Source organism: Aythya ferina (assembly GCF_964211825.1).
Source record: "Aythya ferina genome assembly, chromosome: 8".
Classification (NCBI taxonomy): Eukaryota; Metazoa; Chordata; class Aves; order Anseriformes; family Anatidae; genus Aythya; species Aythya ferina.
This window is the reverse complement of record NC_140304.1, coordinates 11,263,435-11,281,279: the sequence shown is the minus strand read 5'-3', so window position 1 is coordinate 11,281,279 and position 17,845 is coordinate 11,263,435. Positions and strand designations below refer to the sequence as shown.

Genomic DNA, 17,845 nt, shown 5'->3' with positions numbered 1-17,845 from the left:
AAAAGAAACATAAATGTTGTGCTGGTGCTTGTTGCTGCTTGCTTTAGTGTCCTCTCTATGCTGGGAGTAGTAAAGGAATCAGGAGAACAGCTTCTGCCACTTGATAGTATTTATTTTATATTTTTTTATTATTTTTTTTTTTTTAGCAGAAAAATCCCCTTTTGACCTTGGGGGCAACCCATGTGCTCTAATGCATAAACAATTTTTCAGGGTCAAAATCCAGGCTCTAAGAAATTAGAAAAAATGCACGGTGCTACCTGCAGCCTCCTCTCCCCCCCCATGTATCCTCACAGGAGGCAGCATCCTCACTGCCATGGGCAGTGAAGGAATGGGATTTAAGCCTTCTGCTCGGTACTGGGAGGCACTTTGAGCCCCTTGAGGGCAGTCTAAGTGCCATCCTCTTATAGACATGGGATTCCCTCAAACCTCTGAATAAGGGGAGCAGAAGGGAAGCACGGACCCATTTTCTGCAGCCTTCAGAAAGGTTTGTGGACAAGAAAAGACTGCCTTAACAAGAAACTCTTTGTTCCTCTTCCCCCAGTGTACTCCGAAAGCTGGTGTCACGAGCCTAGAAAACAGCCAAGTGGGCTGTGCTCAGACTTGTTTATCTGTAGATTTGCCCCTCCTTGACTTAAGATGTTATTTTAAGCAGAGATGATGAAAACAGTGCCAGGGGTTTGTAGAGAAGGAGAGGACAAGAACCTGCTCTACTCCTTCCCATCCAATTTAGCCCAAATAGGTCGGTTTGTTTTTTCCCTGCCCTCTCTTTCCAGCATGCAGAGCCCACAGAGTGATGGCCACTGGCATCCCACTGAGTGCAAGCAGCTGGGATGCTGGCTGGGAAGCCAGGGAACCAGGGGCACGTGAAGAACAAGATGTTTCCCTCTGTGGATTCCCTACTTCTTCTTGCCAAGTGTGTGCAAGCACATCTGCAGCTGCAAGATCTCGTAAATCTGGGAGTCTGGTGGGAGGGCTGGGAGGTGCAGCCTAGGCAGAACCCTCCCAATTTCTTTTTAAACCTTGGTTTTCCTAAAGGCACAGTCCTTCACCAACAGTCTTGGCATGACCTCCTCGTTCATCCGTACTTGTTTGCAGGCGTTTCATGCTTTCTTTCCAAGTCACCCCTAAGTATATTGAGTAGCTGCAGGTGAAGCTGCATCCAAAGCCACCTTTGCACCCTTCCTCTCCATGATAATTCACCCCTGGGAGATGGATGGATGGGTGCTATGTTTTCCATTGGTATTTTAGCAAGCATTTCCACTTTGTGAGTGTGTTTAGGACCTCGCTATACTGGTGTCTGTGTCCACTTCACATTCTCCTGGTTAGCTGGGCACCACCATCTGGGTGCACCCAGGATGCCTCTGGACCACTCCAGTCCTTCCCACCACCATGATCCCATTTGGCCATCACCCATCACCACCACCCCGGTCTCCTGGCACACAGAGGTGCCACCACTCCTCCTACAGCACACCCAGGTTGTGCAACCACCACGAGAGCACCACGTGTTGCCTATAAATCCCAGCCGGAGCTGCTCCACTCGTGGCAGCAGCGAGAGCGTAGGCAGATGGTCCTGGGAGGTAAGGGGAGAGCCGGCCGTGTCCGTGCACTTCCAACCAGCACTTCCAACCCTTCCTGCACAGTGAGGCAAGTGGTTTGCTTCCCATCAAACTGCTGGGGTTAACCCCTGAGGCTGTTTGCAGGCAGAGAATGGAAGCGTGGCAGCACCAGGCACGGGCAAACTAAGGCAGGGGGTCCCGGGCGTTATTTCCAGCTTCTTTGCTCTAGGGTAGGGAATTAAATACCATGCATAGCTGAGCCATGCTTGTGATGCAAGTTAACTCCTGACGTGCAAGAGGGAAAAAATGAATGAATAAATGAACAGCTTATGATAGCATGTTTTTTTCTTTTCCGTTTAAACAGAAAAAGTCCAGTTTTCATTTAAAATGGAAAGCCAAGTATTCTGAAATCTTTACTAAGAACTGAAATTGTTCATGGGAAATTTAATGTTTTGTAGAAATGTGTCCAACACTACTCTTCTACTGAAAGCTACTTGCTGGCAACTACGCTGTCCCTTGTAAGTGCCACTGTCCCCTGACAGCATGTCCCAGGGAGGTGCCACCGGGCTGGTGACCCAGCTGAACAGCACAAACCCCTAGAATTGGGGTTGAATCAGGGCTCACAGCAGCCCTGCAGCTATCTGTCCGTCTGTCTGTCCAGCCCAGAATTCCCCAGAGAGGCAGCTTTGGGAGGCAAAGCATCCCCAAAGCTGCATTGTTACAACCTCTGTCCCTGCAGCCGTGCCAAAGCTGGTGGCATCTTCCCCAGGGGACAGAGGACGGGATGCAGGGGCTGGGAGCAGCCCCCATGCATCTTTGGCTCTGTTTCCCTAAGAAAGGCGGTGACAGGGCTCCGAAGATGAAATGCAAACGTTTGCAAGGCTGATAAGCAGGGATAGTTTAAGTAAGACTCTGTAAAAACTGGCAGTGGCTTGTGGCTGAGCTGCAGCCTCACAAAGCGAGTTTCCAGGGCAACTGCGGGGCTTTGGAAGCAGCCTGGCTAGCATGCTAAAAGGGGATGGGTTTATTTAAATACATATAAAGAGAGAGAAGATGAATGTTTGAAGGCCTTTATTCTAGCTTTTAAATTAAGAGCTGGTAAAGGGAATGAGAGGTTTGGGGTGGTCTGTGGAGGGGTTCCTCTATAAAGGGTGGGCTGGGGGCTGGGCAGTGCTCCTGGAGATGCCTGAAATGGCCACAACCACTGGTGGACTTCCTCCTGGGTTTGTCCCAGAGGAGACAAGCCTCTACCTGTTGGTCATCAGCAACACTTCCAAGGAGATGTCTCCAACTCTCCCTGCCCCAAGGACTTGCTCATGTTCATGTCCAATACCAAGCGCATTAAGTTTGGGGGAGCAATGGGTGTATGCTCCATATGGCCATCACACGTCCATCTGACTTTTCAGACCACCATCAGCAGCATCAGGAAACACCCCAGCTTTGACACCATGGGCCAGTAGGATGTGGTCACAGAGGTGGATGGGAAGGAGATGTCCTGCACTGCTTTCCCTGTACTGCTAGCTGCTTGCAGGCAGTTGGGAGGAGAAGTGTTAGATGCTCCTCGGAGACAATGCTTTGCTCCTCATGTACTTGCTTGTGCCCATCAAACCTCTTGGCACAAACAGCAGTAGGCCCTTGTGCTTCTGCGGCCTTGTTCCTGCACGCACTTTAAAGTAAATGTTCAAGGTTGGATGCTGCAGCTTCAGAAAGTGGAAGCTCCATCATCTGCCGCAGGGCTGTGCAGGCCTCACAGCGTGGTAAATGTCCCCAGCTCTCAGCACAGAGAGAGCGGCCTTGTCAAGGGTTTCTGAAGCCACATCTGGGAGAGAAGACATTTGTTGGCTTGTCTGAACCTCTGAGAGGCTCAATGCCAAGGCTGCGCCAGTGCAGCTCTTGCACCCAACTTTTTTACAAGTATCACGTGTGTCTGCTGCACAGGGATGTGTGAGGCCTCATTTTTTGGGGGGGAAATACCAGCTCTGTGTGCGTGAGATGGAGGGTTGGGCCTCCCCAAGTCCCTCATGGCCACTGACTGAAGCTTCTTGCTCTTGCCACCCTGATTGTTTCTGCAGCACTCATCCCTACAAAAGCTCGAGCAATTAAGTGTTGCTTCTCTTTCCCCAAGGCATCAAGAGGCTTCAAGGCCAGTGCCTTCACAGCAGCACTGTTTGCTCAAAGCAAAAGAAGTCCCAGGGAGAGCAAGAGGGATGCAGGCAGGGCTTGTTTGTGGCCCTCAAGGCTGAGAGCCCCGTGGCTCACCATTGACGACCTTCTGAGCTACATCCTCACAGGGAAGATCACCATAAACTCATCTCCCTACAAATGTGTCTCCAAGGCACCTGCAGAGGCCCACCCTGGCTGTTCTTGGGCTTTTTTTACTCCAGAATGAGTTCACGTGTCCCTTCAGAAGTCAAACCCCACAAGGTGCTCTCTTCTGTTCCCCAGGCTTGTGTCAGTTGCCCCCACAGCCTGCCACAGAGAAGGAAGAAAGTGAGAAGAAATAAAACCAAGTGCAACTTACCACATTTACAGCAGAGGCTAGAAACCAAAAATACCTGACCTAGCCATTGTTTTATTCACTTGCACTGAGCTGATGTAACCTTTGATTTGATGCTGATATTTTGCATGTTGGTGATGGGGAGAAATTAATTCAGGGGACTCAAGACTAAAGCTTGCCTGAGGAGCTGGGGAATTTGCGATGGTCCTGAGGGACTGAGAGACAAAACAGCAGGGAAATTAATGGTAATAAATGCAAATTAATACAGCAGGATTTAAAAAATAAAGAATAAAAATCTGTAGACACAAATTATCTCACCTCTCAGCACAGAGATGTGAGTCACCATGAACAGTTGTCTCAAGGCATTGGCGTGGGGCTCATGGAAAGCCAAGAGGTCAAATAAAAAGGCTGAGAATTATTAGGAAATGAACAGGATGAACCCAGGAAATTTGGTGGTACATTAATCTGTGCTTCGCCTACATTGCTATAGGAAGAAAGATGTAGAAAAGCAAAATAGAGGATCCCACAGAATAATTGCTGTTCAATACCAAACCAGCCATACGTGGCTGTTTTCAGCCAGCCAGGGGTGGGGACGTGAAGATGTGAATTCTGCAGGGCAGGCGAACTGGGAGCAATTCCTCAAGTCACTGTGCACTTCTTCTGTGTTCAGTGGAAATGAGTTTGAGGGGAAACTAAATGGTGCTGCCTTTTTCACACAGCACACAACATGGTTTAGTAGTAGATTGGCAGTCCAAGGTCAACTTGTTGATCTTAGAGGTCTTTTCCAACCTAAATGATTCTATGATGCTCTGCAGAGAGCAAAGGGAAAAATAGGTTAAACAAACAAATAAATATAAGCCACCAAACAAACAAAAAAAATAGTTTGATGAAATCCTTTGGAAAAGGCCCACCAGGGTGCAGAGGGGGTTTGGATGCAACTCATGGGTGATTGATGCACATTTGTGCCAGAGGCAGGATCGCTCTACACGTGCTCTGTGGTGGGCAGGATTTTTGGACAGACCCTGTCCCCACAGTGCCTGCCCAGTCCTTTTCTAAGTACATCCCAATTGCATTTGGGCACAACAGCAGTGCAGATGCAGGGCAAGTTGTCCTTGGGCTGTTTTCAGCTCACCCACAGCTTTGTAAACCTACTTGGCCAGTGATGGCAAGCAAGGCTTTGGTTGGCATAGCCAGAGAGGAGCCCAGCCCTGCCCCAAATCAGCTGGGAACTGGGGTTTTTGGAGGCTTTAGTCCAGCAAGGAGTTATCTGGGCTGGGCACGCAGCTCAGGATGTCCCTTCCTCCAGCATTAAAAAGCCCAGGCTGGTAGAACTGGTGCATCTTTTAATTTAAGGAGCCCTGGCTGCTGGCCTCACTCCTACCCCTGGTGTGTGGGATGGGGATAGGGATGGAAATGCTCCCCTCACACTTTTGGCTGCCTCTTGCCCCTCCGGGCTGGCAGGCGGGCACAGGGAGCGCAGTGGCCGATTCCCCGGGGATGCCCAGCAAGGGGGGAGGACACGGAGGTCCCCAGGCACGGACACAACCCCGGCGTCATGGGTGGGCGTCCCTGCAAGCGCAGCGCCTTCGGGATTAAGGTCCAGGCTGTTGTGCTGGCAAGTGCTGGCAGCGGAGCGGGTGTAAAGGTCGGCGGTGCAAGAGCTGTGCGAGCAGGGCCGGGCAGACTTCTGCCTCGCCTTTAAATCCCTGCCTGGAGAAGCTCCAAGTGAAGCCCGGACGAGCACCGAGCAGCAAAGGCACAGTGAAGGTTTGCTCTGAATTTCCTTGCAGCTGCATTTCGTGTGCTGTGAAGCCAGCCAGCCCCTGCTCCGCTGTCTCCAGCGGGGCTTGGCATCGGGGGCGGCTGCTCCCTGTGGGTGATGAGGACAGGCGAGTTTTGGGATTTCGTGGGGATGGAGCAGTGACGCAGGCTGGGAGCCGCTCACTTTGCTACGCGGGGTTTGTGCCTGTCCCTGCAGTGTGGGTGAGCTGCAGCTGGACGGGAGCCTTCGTGAGTTTGTTCAAGCCTCTTGCTTTTTCCGGGGGCTTTTCTCTGTATTTCTGCTGTTTCCTCTAACTCCTGTTTAAGTTAGCTTATTCTCTGGCATAAAATTGTCTGAAAACAATGAGCCTTTCTTGCGACTTTGCAGTAGGAGTGTTTATTATCTAATCAAATTTCACATAGGCTCATTTTTTTTTTTTTTTTCATTCCTCTGATTTACACTGAAGCTCTGCGTAGGTCAGTTTACCCAGCCTGAGCTCGGAGTTCCTCCTGCTTGGAGCCTGCATTGCCCGAGTTTCTTTCCGTGCCTGTTTGGTAACACAAGCAGCACTTCCACAACACTGCACAACTTCGGAACTGCCACTCCATGTTGTTCAGGCATCAGGCATCACGATTATTTTTTTTCTAAACCTTTTTGTTTTCAAGATAGCACCATTTAATGGAAATTAGAAAGGAGAGCATGAAAACAAGTCAGCCCAGCTGAAAACATTTTTTAAAGCTCTACCAAGAGGGTGACTTTTGCACAGGCAAAAGGGTTGCACAAACTGCCCACAGATCGGGTGATGCCCACAAGGGATGGGGGTGGGAAGAAGTGATCCACGTTTCTGCTGATCCCTGGACAACTTTATTCCCTGTTTGTCGTGCTCCATCCCTTTGCCACCCACAGGACACCATGGTGCGGCGAGTGGCCGTCATTGGGGCCGGTGCCAGCGGGCTGGTGTCCATCAAGTGCTGCCTGGACGAGGGGCTGGAGCCCACCTGCTTCGAGAGGAGCGAGGACATCGGGGGGCTCTGGCGCTTTGCTGTGAGTGGGCTCTGCTTGGTTTTGCCCCCTCCCCATCTCCCCTTTGCCCGCAGCAACAAGGAGGGGGTGGCCATGCCCTCGGGAACATCCCCGTCCCAGAGTCTTGCAAGCCCTGTGTGCGACCACTGGCTTTAAACTCAATGCCGACCTCATCCTGCAGCCACCAGCAGATTTTGGGGTGCTGGCCCCTGTTTATCGCTCATATCCCTGTGCTGACCCGGAGGAGGAAAGTCATCCCCTGTGCATCCACAGATATCCCTGCTCACTTCCCACAGGACAACGCTGACGGCGGGAGGGTCAGCGTGTACCGGTCAGTCATCACCAACACCTCCAAGGAGATGTCCAGCTTCAGCGACTTCCCCTGCCCCGAGGATTTCCCCAATTTCCTCCCCCATGGCCTCCTCCTGGAGTATTTCCGAATGTACGCCCGGCACTTCCAGCTCCTGCAGCACATCCGCTTCAAGGTGGGCTGGGGCCTGCTGCAGGGGGGCCACGGGGGGCTTCAGGTGCCACCATCACCCGGGTGGGATGGGACAACAGCCCCACGAGGGCTGCACATCTTGTGCACCCTGAACACAGCCTTTTTGGCTCCGTGTTTTAAGTTAGGCTGCTGAAGCAGGGGCTGCCCCATCCCGTGCCATCTCCAGAGGGAAGGTGCAGGTCTGTTGTAGCTGCTTCAGAGCTGAAACCAGGTTCCTGAGGGCCCAGCAGCCTCAGCCCTTTGTGGGCAGCTCCTTTCTGAAGCTTGGCACAGCTTCTGACCGCAATTTTATTGGGTTTTGGTGTAAGACAACAGTTCTCAGCGTGAGGAAGCGCCTGGATTTTGCCACCTCAGGCCAGTGGGAGGTTGTCACCGAGACCGAAGGCGTCCAGGAGTCGCACGTCTTTGATGCTGTCATGGTCTGCACAGGGCACTACCAGGTGCCCCACCTGCCCTTGGCTTCTTTCCCAGGTGAGCCAGGGCATGTGTGACCCTCACAGAAAGTGATGTGGGCATACCCAGGAATGGGTAAAAACTCCTCGTAAAGATGCACTGGTGCTCTTGCATGAGAATTTGCAGAGCAGGACCATGATGAGGTTGCAGAGGAGGGTGGAGAGGGTGAAAGCATCACTATTAATAGAGGGGCTGACATCTCTACAGGCTTTGCAGCACTTGGCTGCAAGGAGAGGTGGGGAGCAGTGGGTCCGGGGCCAGGCACGAGGCTGGAGCAAATGTGCCTGGTGGTAGGAGATGCCTCCTGCTCTCTGCCCAGGCATCGAGACCCACTTCAAAGGCCGATACCTCCACAGCCAGGAATACAAAGATGCAGAGGCTTTCCGGGGAAAGCGGGTCCTTGTGGTCGGCATTGGGAACACTGGTGGTGATATTGCTGTGGAGCTGAGCCACGTGGCTGCGAAGGTACAGAGCTATGGTGGCAGGGGCACGGGGCAAGTGGGAGGGAGGATAAAACGACCATTTTTCTTAAAGATGAAGTTAGCAAGACCCACCATGGGGATGTTTGTTTCCCTCCCCTCTGTATAGTCCCTGCTCAACCCTTTCTTGGCATTCAGCTCTTTTCTTCCCTCCCACCACTCAGCCCTCTGAACAAGGCTTTGACACTGTTTTACTTTTACCAAATACCTCCCCAAAACTGCCTACAAGCACTCAGGAGATACTCCCAGTACCCGCAGGAATGGCACCTTTTGCTCCCCAGGGGCTTTGTCTCGTGAGGGACACCAGAAGATGTGACAGCAGGGTGTCCACACCAGTGATGGTGGCTGCGACCAAGCTTTGTCCATTGGGTTTCTCAATAAACAGACCTTCAAATTGAGGCCAGTTGAGGAAGCTCTGCAATCCCTGGAGAATTTGGGCCACCTGGGAACATTGCAAAGGCCACCATGAGCTGGTTCACCTGGACACCGGCTGCTTCCCTCAGGACTCAGCTCCCAAGCACAGGAGCTGGGATTTGCCACGTGGGGCAAAAATGGAAGTCAGGCCTCTGGGCAAGAGGCCCTCAGGCCTGCCTTCTCCGCCAGGTGTTTCTCAGTGCCAGGAGCAACACATGGGTGTACAGCCGGGTGTCAGACCACGGCTTCCCCTTCGACATGGTCAGCACCACGCGCTTTAACCACTTTCTCGAGTGGCTTCTCCCGTCAGCCATCACAAGAAGGATCAAGTTTCGGAGATTCAATTCATGGTTTAACCACGAGATCTATGGCTTGGCTTCTGTTAAAAGGTGTGTGTGATTTTTTTTTCTTTTTTCTTGGTTAGTTGTTGATTCTTAATGGTGTGAAATCATCTTTCACTTTGGGGGATATTTGCAGCATAGCAAACCATTGGAGAGGACTTTTTGGGCCCCCCTGGATGCTAACATTTCTCTCCTTCTCTTTCTCCATGTGCAAGTTCCAATTTTCATGTAATTATCAACGAAGAGTTGCCATTTTGCATGCTCTCTGGGACTGTCGTGCTGAAGCCAAATGTGAAGGAGTTCACCAAAACTTCAGCTGTTTTTGAAGATGGGACAACTGAAGAGAACATCGACGTGGTGCTCTTTGCCACAGGCTACATCTTCTCGTTTCCCTTCCTCGAAGAGTCAGTTCGCAGCCCCCTCAAAAACAACCGTTCCCTCTATAAATGCATCTTCCCACCCCAGCTGGAAAGGCCGACCCTGGCCATCATCGGTTTGGTGCAGCTGACCGGCTCTGTGATGGCAGGAGCAGAAATCCAGGCTCGCTGGGTGACGGGCATCTTCGCAGGTGAGAGAGGGGCTGCAGGGATGGAGGAGATGCTGGGGAGGGAGGATGGGTCAACCTTCTGCTGCCCTTCGCCCCGTGCTGGGCATTGCTGCATCAATGCTGGCAAGGCTCTGGGAGCATGGAAGGGGCCGAAGGGTTGCTGACTGCTCTGCTTATGGTGCTGTGCAAGGTCTCTGGTCTCTTTGCTCTTCTCAGGTGCATACAAGCTCCCTCCTGCCAGCAGGATGATGGCTGATGTTTTGAAAAAGCAGCCGCCGGTCAAAAGGTGCGTGACACTGCCACACCTCGGGGTGTGCTGTGACAGGCCTTTGCTTTTGAAAACATGTCAAGCTGGGCAAAGTTGATCCTTTCTCCCACTAAACCCTTTCTGCTGATCCATGGCTTCTCCAAGCTGAGCTCTGGGATGAAACAACCACCCTACAGCCTCCCCAGGCCCCACTTCAGCTCTTGTGGGGCTGGAGCAGTGCTGCCCCCAGATCCCTTCTGCCAGGCCTCCATGCCCTGCCCTTGTTCCCGGAATCTGTGTGGAGATTTGTTTTCCTCCAGACAGAGGGTGCCATCTCGTGGCTTCTCCCTCCCTACTCCAGGCAGCAGGGAGCGTGAGGCTGAGGGCCCAGCTCCCTCCCAAAACCCCACTGGAGCGCTGTCAGGGACCAGCTTCCTAGCTCAGCCCAGTCCACAGGTTGCATTTTGGTGGTGACAAGCAGGTTACAGAGATAGAGCAAGTTTCTGCCTCTTCCCTGTGCCAGGACAGCTGCTGGTGACCACCACATGAAGGCTCTTTGGGTGCCTTTAGGTCTCTGTGTCCCTACAGCAGGGACAGGCTCAGAGAGCGTGGCTGACATGTATCCCCTGCAATGTGGTGGCTTATTCAAGTCCAGGGCTGTGAACCGAGGTGAGAACACACCATCTGATTTTCTTTATTGATTCTGTATCCCATGGAAGGAATCCATCCGAGCCGGAGAACTTGAAGATTAGTTTCATTAACTACACCTCCGACATCGCTTCGTGTGCTGGCGTGAAGCCCAGCGTGCTGTGGCTGCTCCTGACCGACCCCCGGCTGGCCATGGCCGTCTTCTTCGGCCCCTGCACACCCTACCAGTACCGCCTGGTGGGACGGGGACGGTGGAGCGGGGCCAGGGCCGCCATCCTGACGCAGTGGCAGCGGGCCTTGAAGCCCTTGAGAACTCGGGTGGTGGAGGACGGAGCCTCCCCCTGCTCCTGGCGCTGGCTGGGTCTCCTCGCCCTGCCCGCCATGCTGGTGGTGGGGTTCCTCCTCTCCAAATCTCCCCGTCCGGGGTGGGTTCCCAGGGGGCTTTCCCTTTTCTAGAAGGGACTGAGGGGGCCGTGCGGGGTGGTGTTGGGGGGACCACAGACTTCTGCCACCAGCCCTGAGCCTCCGGAGGGATATGGGGAGAGGCTGAAGGGCTGGTGGGCATGGGGCCAGTGCTTCTTCTGGGGTGATGGGCGGCTTGTGGGGTGGGCAAGGGTGGTGTCGGTTGATTTGCTGGGAATTGATGAGAGGCGGGAGGCAGAAATAAACCTCAGCGAGCTTTCAATGTTTTTAATGAGAGATTTTGCTGTTTTGGGCAACGGGTTGGCTACGAGGGGCTGGGGGGCAGACTTAAGGCTTTGCACCCCGGGAGCAGCGAGGAGGCAGAGACCAAAGGCCGGGGTGGGGGGGAGCATCCCCGGGGGCCTCCCGCCGGAACATGGCGGCGAAAATCCCAAAACCCCCCAAATCCACCCCAATTCCTTCCTCCCCCCCCCCAATGCGGCAGGGCGGGGGGTCACGTGGGCGGGCGGGCGGGGCCCCGCCGTCCGCGCGCGCGCTCGCTCCGCCGGCCGGCCGCGCGCGCGCGCACGCGGCGCGGTGACGTCAGACGCCGTTGGCGCCGGCTTGGCCGCCCGCCATCTTGGCCCCTCTGTGGAAGCGGCTGAGGCGCGGCGCCGGGAGCGGCCGGCGGCCTTCGCCGGAGCGCGGTGAGCCCGCGGGCGGGTTAGTGGGGCGAGGAGAAAGGAAAGGGAAAAAAAAAAGAAAAGAAAATAAGAAAAAGAAGAAGAAAATAAAAGGAAATCCGCAGCGGGCTCCTCGGCCCCGCCAGGTGAGCCGCGGGAGGCCGCGCTTCTCCCCTCAGCGCTCCTTGGGCGGCCTTGAGGCAGGCGCCGGGGGGGAGCGGGCGGGCGGCCTGTGCCTCATGGCCGCGGGCGGGGGCGGCACGGAACGGAGCGGAACGGGACGGAACTGGACGGGGCGGAACGGAACGGGGGGACACGGGAACCGGGAGGGGCCCCCGGGCCGCTGCTCGCCCCGCCGGGCGCGGGGAGGCGGCGCTGGGCCCACGCCGGCCGGGCCCTGGTGCCGGGCCGCGCCGCATCGCCGCGCATCGCAGCGCAGAGCCCGGGGCCGGCCGCGCCCCGCAGCGGGCACAGCGCCGGGCACAGCCCCGGGGCGCCGGGAGGGGGCTGCGGGCTGCTTCCCCGCCTAGGTTGCCCCCTCTTCCTTACCCAGCTCTTCCCCTTATCCGCCTATTTCTCCCTCCCTTTACCCTCCTATTCCTCTTGCCTCCCGGTTTTCTTCCTCCTTCTCCACCTATTTTTCTACATATTTCTTCCCCTCTTCCCCACCTATTTCCCCGCCAATTTCTCCCCCCTTCCTCACACGTTTTTCCCCTCTTCCTCACCTATTTCTCCACCCATTTTCCCCCTCTTCCTCAGCTCTTTCTCCATCTATTTTCCCCCTTCCCCACCAATTTCTCTTGCCCACCTATTCCCCATCCTCCCCTATTTCCCACTTACCCACCTATTTCTCTTCCCCACCTACTTCTTCCTCACCTTCCCCGCCTATTCCCCATCCTCCCTTCTTTCCCCCCCACTTACCCACTTATTCCCCATACCCATCTATTTCTCCCCTCACATACACACCTATCTCCCCTCCCTTTCCTTTTCAAAAAGCTCCGCATCTCTCCGGGGAGATTCCTCAGGAAACCATCCCCTTCAAGCTTTTGCACTCTGTGGCACTAATTCTTCCTCCACAACTCCCCAGGAAAGGAGAGGTTTTCCTTTGGGATGCTGGAGGCACGTGCAGTGCACCACACTGGGATTTTCTGACTCTGAAATATTTATCCGCAGCTCTGGAGACACGCAGTAAAAGGACTCCTGGATTATTTGACTTAGAACTGCGCGAAGCACCTTCTAGGAAGGTACTGTTGTTTCTGCTCCTAGGGACGAGATTCGTAGGAATGGGATGAACATGACCAGGGTGGTTTTATTGATAGCGCTTGAAGTGTGGTGTGAGCAGAGGTAGATGACATGGCTAAAATTCAGGCAGCCAGCCTGGCGTAATGGGAGCCATCACCCAGGGATGCAGGGCTTGAAAATTTGGGGGCTAAAGGTGGCCCAGCCAGTTTCCAGCTTGGGCCCTTTTTATGGGGGAAGGGGAGCCTACATGAGAGCCTGGTGCTGGGAGTTGTATGGGACACTGTGGTTTTGCTGTTTTTTATCCCATTTGTGTCTCAGGCATGCATTTTGTAAGCTTGTCCCTTTGTGAAAGGCCTTGAACTCTTTATCATTGAGGAAGAAGTGTTTTTCCTTATCAGTCTTTGATTACTGGAGTCAAATGGATGTGCTAGTAGAAATAAGCATTATTTCCAGCAGAAGGAACAGGATTTTTTTAATAGCTTTGTTTCTTGTGCAGAGGGACATCAGGCTTACCCATTGTTTAGCCTTAAGAGCTCTGCCTGGACAAGAAACAGCTTTTTAAGGGCAGAGGAAGTGGGACATGATCTCATTTGTCCATCAGTGAGAAACAAAAGGATGACCTTTTAATGCTGGCTGCCAGGACCTGAATGGTTGTCAAATTCCTTTGAATCATACAGCAGAGAGGGTTTTTCTTCAAGATTAATTTTGGGATGTTTTAGTGCAGCTCTGCCATAGCTTCCTCCTTGGGGCTAAGGAACCTGTAAGTTTTGAGAGTTCTTTGAACTCGATGGATGCTCAGTGAGGAGAGTTTGTCCCTTAGATTATTGTGCTCCGTGCACGAGGATGTGACCGCTCTGAGGCAGGTGTGTTATTAAAGGTGGCCATTTGAGCTGAAGTGGGGATTGGCATAGACCTTGCTGGTGTGCAGAAACTTGTCACCTGGAAAGCTGCCTTAGTATATAAATGTTTTATACGTAAAGTATTGCTTTGGTAAGTAACAGTGGGTAAAATGGGTGTTAATCAATATACAGCCATTTCTGTGAGTCTTGCTGATACCAATCTCCAAAGACACAGAGTATTTGTAGCAACCGATAGTTTCTTTGCTCTAGTTTAGATTTCATAACTGGAACTCTCCCCTTTTGTAGGGAAATCTGTTAAAAAAAAAAAAAAAAAAGGTTCAATTTACAGCTCTAACTTCCTTGTTGCTGGAGTCCCTGTTTTATGGCACAGATTTATTGCACACAGCATCTTTAGGTCCTATTTCTCCATTTTCTAAAGTCTACCTGGGAAAGTGAAATGAGCCACGAAACAGGGAAAAGATGCTGCAGTTCGGAAGGGAGCTCTCCTTTAGGTGCTGTTTGTTTTAATGAGGCTTTTAGAGTGATAAAGTGAAAGAATGAAAGCCAAAGCAGTAGATACTTTGTAGGGGGTCCCCTTCAGCCAGGTGTCCTGGGTTACTCAAAGTGCAAGCCACGTTGCCAAAGAGCAATTCCAGAACATTCCCCAAGCCGTCTATGGGAGTGATGTGACAGTGGAGAGAGGATGGAAAACAGCCTAAATACCATATATGGGTGGTATGGGTAAGAGGCTTAGATGTGGAGATAGAAATAAAAAAGTAGCTCGTGCAGAAGGACTAAACCCATGCACAGCATGCTCTTGCAGGGGAGCAAACCCTGGTATGGTGTGTTGGAGGCAGGAGTGAGGGAAAGAAATATTCCTCTGTGATCATTTGTTGAAGGAAGAATGGGACTTCCTTAGAGGCCAGATAAGGTAATGAAGGTTGGGGGGGGCTCCACCCTGAAAACACACCACATTTCCACTAGCTGGGGATGGATGCTGGGCTTGTAATGACGGGACTGCGAGTGGTGTTTTACTGGTAGAACCAGTTGTTCGTCTTCTCTAGTGATTTTTTTCTATGCTCAGTTTCATTCCCTCATGTTTTTTCTTCAAGACAAGGTTTCACAAACCCCATAGAAAGTTCCCATGGGTGAAAGCAGGTGCAAAAAGAAAAGCTGAGATTTTTATGAGGAGGTGGGAGGAAATAATACCGTGTGCATGTGTTTGTGAAATGAAAATGGAAAGGACAGAAGTCTTAAAAAATGCATAAAGAGCAGAGGAAGATGAAGTCCTAATAAAAATCAGATGAAGACAGCTTTTATGTCTATGAAGAACAGGCTAACAGAAATAGACTGTTTTTATTACAAATACTTCAGCCATTACATAACATTCTAACTAAATGCTAACGAACTAGTCTGTTACAGATTGCAAACACGTATTAAAGCGAGAAGCTTTTTATCACCATATTTTTTGTTTTCATATGTCTGACATTGTCTCGATTAATGGTGAAATTACAATGCGGAATCGTGTATCTTTTATCTGAAGTATGATAATGGTAAATTTTTAGCTGATAGAGTTTTAAAAATATGGTGAGCTATGTTTTCAGGGGCTTACAATATCAGAGACATGAATTACTGCACTTTATCCTGCATCAGGTACGTCTGCTGCAAAAGTATCGGGTGAAGAACTGTGGAATCACCTGATGCTGCATAACTGAGAGAAGAGATCTCTAATTTGGGGACTCTGAAAGTGAAAGGGCAGGTTTACTCGATACTTAGGTAGCTGGGATATAAGTTGTGGCTCAGCATGCTCTGAGGTACCACGTGGATTTCCGTAGCAAGACCTTCAGTAGTTAGGTCATCCACTTTTACCACACTGCTTGCAACAAATTTTGTTTTGCCAATATGAATAATTAGTCTGAAGCAAAGGTATGTCCTAGAAGGCGAAACTTGCCTTTGGCTTGTGATATGATGACAGGATTAATTTACTGGAGTAAATAAAGAAACAAGCAACTGAAAATGTTAAACTTCTTCTGTAGCCATTTGGCAGATGGAAACTGCTATGGAAAATGGGTTCCGCGATGCTGGAGGACGGATACATAAAGCTGAGTATGCTGATACAGCTTTTGTAATTCAGTTCATCTTTTTTTTTTTTTTTTTTTTTTTTTTTAAACATGAATCGGGTCTAAAGATGAGGGCTGAAGTTGCCCTTTAATTGACCACTGTTGTCCAATATTCTTTGTCAGTGTGCTTTTCACAGTTGCTTCTCGTACATGCTGGGTATTCTTGTAGTCACAGGATAGGGATAGTTTCTGCTCAAAGAATAATATTGGTGAGTCCTCTCATGGAAGAACGTGTAAGCAGAGATCAAGGGAATAACAGGCTGCTGGGAGAAGAGACTGTGAGTAGTAATGAACTCAAAGCTGGACTGGGCCAAGGTTTCTGACGGAGCAAATTCTCCTACCTTCTACCTTTGTATGCACAAGAGTCAGGTTCTATAGTGATGTCAACAGTGATTTTTGGGCTTGTACATCTGGCAACCCTGTCTCTAGCTGTCTTGGTGAGAGTATCTCTGATAGTCTTATAGACAAATGTGTGGCACCTCGATATAGAGGAGAAACTGACGTTTTTTGATCTATGAATCACTTTAGGAGTATGGTGGGAGTTACAGGCAACACAGATTTGGGGTGTTAAGATGGTGACAAGCAGCTTAAGACATAACACGACTGAGTAAAGTAACTGTTACTGAACATTTTGCATCATGCTAAGGGTGTACAGAACGCTATAAAATGGTTCATTCTGCAGATTCCTACTGCTCACGGGGTTGCTTCCATCTTGGGCTTGCAGTCTTCAGTAACAGAGAGATCTTGAGAAGGTGAATGAAAAGATGTTGGAAATATAGCTGGAGAAGAGGAATCTATTTTGGTACGTCTATTTTGGAGAGGAATGAAGCTCTTTAGGGGTTTATTCCCAGTGTAGCTCTTGTACACTACCAAATATCCTGGAAGAGTTCATGAGCAGAACAGCTTGCCTGAATATTTCAGAGCAACATCTAACTGATTTCTGAAGTTAAAAATCTTATTTAAGTAACACAAATCATTACATTTAAATGTGTGGATAGGTGCTTTGAAAAATAAGTTTAGCTTAAAAACTGACAGATTTCTAATTATTTTCAGCTAAGGTCACGTATATTTTATAGGTGTGGAAAAGTTTGATACGGAAAGAAATCTGCTGCTACAAGTGAGTTGTGTTTCCTTGAGATGAACGCTGAAACTGAGCAGTGTATCTTTCTCGTCAAGAAATATTAATTATTACTTGGAAATTGTGGTAAAGGAGCAGGAAATGAAGGTATTGAAAAAGATCATTTGAATTATTCACTGCGAGGATTAGCTTTATGTTTGTCTCTTAATAAGTCCTCCCCTATTCCATTGCCCACGTCAATGTGGGGTGAGTGGGAAGGGTATAGGAAGTACGTAGGAGGTCTAATTTGGCTTTTTAGAAATCAGTAGCAAGGACTTTATCATCTAAACCTAGTAACTAACTGGACCAGAGAGGCAAAAGAGTGCCACCAGTTTAAATGGCATCATTTCAGAGCTTGTAGGGCTCTTACAGTAAGAGTGTTACAACAAAAGGGAAAAAGAAAACAGTGAAGAGATGGATGATTATTAAAAAGCTTCAACTTTTGCTCCTTATTTGAGTTAGGAATCTGGTTCATTGTCATGTACCTATCGATTATCTTTTGTCAGCTTTCTAAAAAAGAAGTGTTTTGCACCAAACAGTGTGACTGTTCTGCAAAATTGACCCTCGTTGAGCCCAATTCCTGTTTCTGGTAACTTATCCCAGACAGCTGTCTGCAGAGGAGCTCATCCTGCACACTTTTAAGCCTGCACCTTCAGATCTGCTGAAGTGCAGCTGGAACAGCAGAGCTGTGGCGTGCTGCTGCTCTGTATGTTTAGAAATGTCAAAGAATCCAGTGATGTGGAGGCTTCTTGTTGATACCCTTTTACTGTAGGGTGCAAGCAGTTCGTTCTTATTCTTGCAAATGGGCCCTTCAACCCACCACTATCACGAATTCTGCTTGTCCTTTGTAGTCTTCTGCACATCTGAATCTGAGCAAGTGCAGAGCAGTGCTGACCATTTGAGTGTTTTTAGCACTGGTTTGAACAAGCACGGGAGCATCTGTATGTCATTGGTTGCCTAGCTTCTCCAGCAG

At 50.6% G+C, this 17,845-nt stretch overlaps 2 protein-coding genes across 3 annotated transcripts in view; both read left to right on the top strand.

The window, feature by feature from the left end:
• The first annotated feature begins 5,283 nt into the window (after positions 1–5,283).
• On the top strand, positions 5,284–11,149 carry LOC311440353 (dimethylaniline monooxygenase [N-oxide-forming] 4-like). 2 transcript variants are annotated; one of them, XM_084527149.1, is made up of 9 exons: positions 5,284–5,820; positions 6,722–6,859; positions 7,135–7,323; positions 7,649–7,811; positions 8,113–8,258; positions 8,876–9,075; positions 9,243–9,595; positions 9,791–9,860; positions 10,541–11,149. In XM_084527149.1, exons 2-9 carry the CDS (start codon positions 6,728–6,730, stop codon positions 10,923–10,925), a joined length of 1,638 nt encoding a protein of 545 aa, XP_084383275.1. In that variant the 5' UTR covers positions 5,284–5,820; positions 6,722–6,727; the 3' UTR covers positions 10,926–11,149. The 2 variants fall into 2 exon arrangements, with proteins under 2 accessions (XP_084383275.1, XP_084383276.1); XM_084527150.1 differs by lacking the exon at positions 5,284–5,820 and adding an exon at positions 5,939–6,063.
• Positions 11,150–11,497: 348 nt separating this feature from the next.
• PRRC2C (proline rich coiled-coil 2C) overlaps positions 11,498–17,845 on the top strand; it is a 69,860-nt gene continuing 63,512 nt past the window's right edge. The window contains exons 1-2 of the mRNA XM_084527133.1: positions 11,498–11,700; positions 12,728–12,798. The gene's annotated coding sequence lies outside the window, so the exon portion shown is untranslated. The remainder of the gene's footprint in view (positions 11,701–12,727; positions 12,799–17,845) is intronic.

Bases quoted from the DNA above. Each gene is read 5' to 3' on its own strand.
- LOC311440353 (XM_084527149.1), top strand. From the start codon at position 6,728: ATGGTGCGGCGAGTGGCCGTCATTGGGGCCGGTGCCAGCGGGCTGGTG. The intron at 8,259-8,875 runs GTACAGAGCTAT...CTTCTCCGCCAG, and splicing joins TGAGCCACGTGGCTGCGAAG to GTGTTTCTCAGTGCCAGGAG. The intron at 9,076-9,242 runs GTGTGTGTGATT...TCCATGTGCAAG, and splicing joins GGCTTGGCTTCTGTTAAAAG to TTCCAATTTTCATGTAATTA.